Consider the following 5,530-nt stretch of genomic DNA (forward strand, 5'->3'; position numbering starts at 1 on the left):
TCGTCTGCCCTCCAGCTTTAGCGGCCAGCTTATACTTTTTACGTTTTATAGGATTGTGCATCCAATAGTATGTCCTCAAAATTAAACAAAAGATGTTTTTGTGTAATAATAAAGCTAAATCAGTTTTTTACGTCCTGTTTTAGCAGGAAATGAATCATTGTGACAGACGGAACGGTGCTAGCCAGGCGCGTCTTCAAGGCGTTCTGGCTCTCCAAGAACGATGCCAATCTGAATCCACAATATACCGGCATTCCCTTGCATACCACAGCGCAGCAGCGCCACATTTCCCTCTAGGTTTTATAGTGTGAAACTCTATGGTACATGCGGCGCATTCTTGCACTTACACTTTCGCCCAATCGAATACGTTAAAATACAATAAATGAAATAACAAACATTTTTATTTCTTGATGCATCTGTTTTCCGTTTTGAATGCTATAAATTTCTGATGACAAACGGAGATCGAGCGAATTATTAAATTTTGCACTTTTTTACCGCGAGTGGCGACAGTGAGGCGAAAGCTTACAAGAGGATACATTCTGGAGGGTCGCACTCACGAGGGAGTTCATACGGTGAGCAGTCGCCAGGAGCGCTGCAATAGTATGTTGTGTGCTCTCTACAGTAGTAGTATGTATGCTCTTTCGAGTGAAGCCGAACAGGACGGTCGGGGCCGAGTGGATCTCAGCGCAGCAGGAGCAGCATACCAAAGAATAGGTTCAATTTTGTTTATTTTTATTTCGTTGATAGAAGTATTAATTTAACCGAGCTATGTATATGTATATTGGTTTTCATGCTTTTTTAATTTCTGGGTTATTATGGTTGGATGTTAGTAGGTAACGAATAGTTGTATTTTTTGGAAGCGGGCTGGGACGCATGTGTTGCAAGGTGAAAGCAGTGTAGGGCGGGAGTTTTAAACCGTATTAAGGGAAGCTAGCGGAGGTAGCCGGATAGCGAGATTGCCGTAGGGCTTACCATGGGGCTTTGTTCAGGTATTTTGACGGGCTTTCTCGCTAGGTGGTCGGGCGGACGATGGCGCGGCAGGCTAGGAAAGTCAGGGGTGATGGCGAGCTGGTGCAGTTCGAGGAGTGCAAACGTTGGTGCTATTTGGACGAGACGCACTTCGCAAGTTTAGCCTACGCTGAGGAGGCTAGCTTCGCGTGCAGGACGTGTGAAGGATTTAAGGGTGCGGCGGATGGAAGGGGAAGGGGCAGCTAGTGTGGAGGAGCTCAAAGGGGAGCTAAAGGTGGAGCGAGAGCGGCGTATTGAGCTCGAAACTCGGATCGGCGAGTTGCTTGGCAGGGAGGAGGCCGAAGCCAACCTGGTAAAGCGAATAGCTAGCGAGCTACAAGAAGAACGGGAAAAGCGGGCCGTGTTGGAAGAGCGGGTGGAGGCGCTAATGGCACAGGCGGCGCGTAATCCCGGATCGGAGCTGCGTCAGGCGGGCGTCATGGACAGCGCGGGGTCTCAGGCAGAGGCATGCTATGAGAGCAGGGAGGGATAAGGTGCCTCGATGCCCAGCGCCGCCGTTCAGGGTGGAGACGACCCCGCTGGCGCCGCCATATTGAGTCACACGAGCTGAGACTCAGCTACGCTTGCGTTCATAAATAGTGTTACTCGCGGCGCACTTCCAAGTGCTTTGCCTTGATGAGGATTTTTTTATCGGTATCGCATCTGCACATCTTTATAACCAATAGCCGTTAACTCGTCGAAGGTCCAAGACGTAAATGTATGGCGCCGGGAACATGCCCCAAGTTGCCTCATTCAATTTACATTTAACATGCCGTGTGTATGTTTGAAATACGCACTATTTTTTTTGCACATCGATGCTTGGTATATAAGGTTTGCGACCCCCTGTGTGTGGAAGTTTTTCTTTTTTGCTGTTGTATTTTGGTTTACACGTCACGCCTCCTTTACCATAGCCAGCCACTCGCGCACGGCGGTTAGTTTCCCTTGCGTTGCGCGTGCTCTTCGCGTTCGTTGCAATTATTTGATGATATCTACGCGCAATTTTGTTTTTTTTGCCCACAAAACTGTGTGCTGACAGGATTAAGCTGGTGTAAAAATAACTGCGATGTGAAAATAAGGTTTAGTTAGTGCTGTACAGAAACATGTAACGTTACTTGTCTGTGTCAATCTTGCGTAGTACACACAAGAAACCAAATGATGCACAAAATACATTTACTTATAATGTCTAGTACAATCAATCATGAAAGAGATATGTACATGAAAAATTATATGTACTGTGTGGCGCCTGAAGGTTATGTTGAAAGACGAGATAAAAAAAATCGCAAGGTAGGCTCGACACACAATTCGGGATAGTGAGTTTTTTTTAATTTATTCATTACATGGGGGGGGGGGTTGAAGTGAGTACATCAACCTTATTACACACAATATAAATCGAAAACAAGAATGCAAACAAGAAAACGCAACCGCGGGTAATATTAATCAAGATATCCAGCCAGAATACGTCAGCTACCATCGAATACGTCGCATCAGCCAAACACATCGATGGCGAGTACAGAACATTTTAGAACACTGATAACTACAATGAAAAAATAAACAACACTGCATACATATCGCGTACAAAAACCGTAAATGAAACTAAGACAGTCAAATACAGATTAGCAATGTTTTTCACTTCGAAAATATAGTCCATGATGATGTAGGGCTGTTGACTTTAACAGACGGCGCCCATCCTGTCGATTTCCCTCGTACTGGTCCTCTTCAAAGTGTTTCTAAGTACAAGTAAAACAACAAAAGTGATTATTAATATGAAAAGTTGCCTTGTAAATACAGAGAACCCATTACAGTGCTTAAAAATAAATTTTCGCAGAAGTAATGCTGTATTACCTCGCTTCACACGTTTCGAAGAAATGCACAGGCTACAACGGACACAATGCCAGAAAGCGCCGAAACATTTTGGTCCCATGATGCCCCTTAACTCTACTACACCTGGGCATACCGTGCACAGGCATTTAAAGACCGTCACAGTACCCACTACGATCGGGAATGAGCACGAATGACCATCGGCTTACGAGCACCACGCTACAAATATATTCGTCTAAAAAATCAGCTATATAACGTAACAACCTGAGATCCGCAAGATATCTGCTGAGAAATCAGAGAAAATCACAACGCTTCGCTTGCCACGTACACAACAGCCGCTCTCCCCAGAAGAAGCACTGCGTTCTTTAGTCCCAAATAACCAGTAGCGAAAAAAGGAACTGCGAAAAAAAAAGAAACAAGAGGCACGCGATGTGTGCTTCCCGTGAAAAAGTAAAATAGGTGGTTTACATGACGATTTGTAGCTAATGTAAGGCTATTTCGCGGCGAAGCATTATCGTCAGTTCTTAAAATAAGGGTACTACTCGCATAGACTGCGCTGATCTAAACGGCAAAAGCCTATGCGACGCGCACTCGCAAACCAAAGGCTACTCAGCATCGGTGCAGTGCTTAGTTCGTGAGCGAACGTAGGTACGTGAGCGAGGATCAGAGAAAACTTTATTATTTATGAAAAACACGATGCGATAGTCTAAACTTTCTTGACACTTACCTCGCAAATGTAGGAGCTATCCGTTGCCTTCCAGTGATACCGCTTTATACTTGGGCTTCCCATCTCTTCCTTCGCTCTGGGTCCTGGGGGAAGCGTAAACAACGAAGCCCTTTACGCGTCGATCCGGTGCACTTGGGAACACAACAGCCCGTCATGTCGACTCGATGCACTTGACAAGCTTGTCATTCATGTGGCTGAACACTGTCCAGCAAGTAGAAGCGTCAGTGAAGCATCCGCGCGCACTGTGTCTCGAACTAAGCACCGGCACCAAGCACTCGCAACCGCTCGCTGTGACTCAAGATGGCGTCGCAGCGAGAAAGTGGCGGCGCGGGTGCGGTCAAAGGATGGCACCACCCTGAACGGCGGCGCTGGCATCGAGGCACCCTAGGGAGGGACACCTAGGGGTCGTAGCCGGCGGCAACACGGTGGTTCCAGAACGCTACAGCGAGGTAGCGCGGCAGGCTTCGGGTGGGACTGGACGAGCGGCAGGGAGCCCGTCGCTGCGTGTCAGTGGCGCACGGCGGGAGGAGAACCAGCTAGCGCGAACTGGAGGACAGCAATCGCAGGCGGGAGGCGAACGTGTAGAGCGAAGGGTCCTGGTGGTGGGGAACTCCAACGTAGCGAGGGTTGAGGAGGGCGTCCTTACAACAGTGAAGGCAGACGGGCGGGTGAGGGTGGAGGCCCAGTCAGGGAAGTGCATGGTGGACGCAATGGCAAAAGCTCAGAAGGTGGTATGGGACAACATGGAGCATGAAAATCTGGTTGTTATTCATGCTGGTCTCAACGATGTGCTGAAGGGAAGGAGCCAGAACCTGAAGAGACAGTTAGAGGTTGGGTTGAGTAAACTCAGAGAAGCCTCTGCGAAGGTGCATGTGACCTAATGAGCAATCCCAGAGGGCCAGGCTAGCGGGATGGAACGGAGTGTGGTTGAGGCTAACCGGGTTATTAGGGGTCTGAGCCGACCAGTTGGGTACGGCGTAATGTACGTAAACCGGGACGTGTACGAGTCTGGCTCCCACCCTTTTGCACAGGATGGCATTCACTACAGTGGTGCCACGGGCAAGAGGGTAGGTAGTAGGATAGGGCGCCAAGCTGCGGCTTTTTTGGGGGGACCCAGAGCCCTGAGGCCACCAGTGTAGACGAAGACGGACCCAGAGATGCCCCAAGATTCAAGAAACGTAGAGTCGGTAGGAGGAGAAATAGACGTAAGCACAAGGGGCAAGGTTATTATGACATAGTGTACATTAACATGCAAGGTGGTAGCCTGGTAGGAATAGGCTGAAATGGGAGGAGATAGATGAGCAACTAATGCAGGAAAAGCTGATGGTATACGGGTTTGTGGAGACACATCTTATGGACATGGAGCAAACACCCTGTAATCCTGACTATGCAAGGGAATATTGCCATAAAATAGAGGGCAGCAGAAAAGGGGGTGGAATTGGGGCATTCATTCATAAAAGTTTGAATTGGCAAAGGGCCAAACAGGAATGCAAGGAGCATTTATGGCTAAAATGGAAAGTGGCAGGACAGCAGACACTCCTTGGCTTTGTATACCTGTGGACAGGAGCAAATGCCAAAGCGGAAAAACAGAAAATGCCGGAATGAATATCAAGTGACAATAATAAGCTAGGAGGAGGGGGCGAAATTATTATACTAGGAGACATGAACGCACACATAGAAGACATGGACGGGTACACAGACTCAACAGGCAACATGATGCTAGATATGTGTGAAAGGCATGACTTAATTGTATGCAACAGTACCGAGAAGTGTGAAGGGAAGATAACATGGGAGGTAGGGAACCTGCAGTCGACGATAGAATTTGCAATAATGTCACATAGGATGCATGATAGGCTAAAGGTAATGAACATGGATGAATATGGCTCCAGAAGTCTAGGTAGTGATCACAAACGTATTAAGGTGAGTTTTAGAAGAGAAATGAATGTAGGTAGGAGACAAGATGAACAACCAGATGGGATA

The 5,530-nt window shown here is 47.6% G+C and overlaps 1 protein-coding gene across 1 annotated transcript; it reads left to right on the forward strand.

Moving 5' to 3' along the window:
• Positions 1 to 1,189: 1,189 nt before the first annotated feature.
• Positions 1,190 to 4,754, forward strand: LOC119454089 (uncharacterized). Its single transcript, XM_037716099.2, is given in 2 exon segments — positions 1,190 to 1,475; positions 3,962 to 4,754. Coding segments are annotated over 2 exon segments (1,014 nt in total). The 3' UTR covers positions 4,690 to 4,754.
• The last annotated feature ends 776 nt before the right edge of the window (positions 4,755 to 5,530 follow it).

Source organism: Dermacentor silvarum, chromosome 1, assembly GCF_013339745.2.
Source record: "Dermacentor silvarum isolate Dsil-2018 chromosome 1, BIME_Dsil_1.4, whole genome shotgun sequence".
NCBI classification, from domain to species: Eukaryota; Metazoa; Arthropoda; class Arachnida; order Ixodida; family Ixodidae; genus Dermacentor; species Dermacentor silvarum.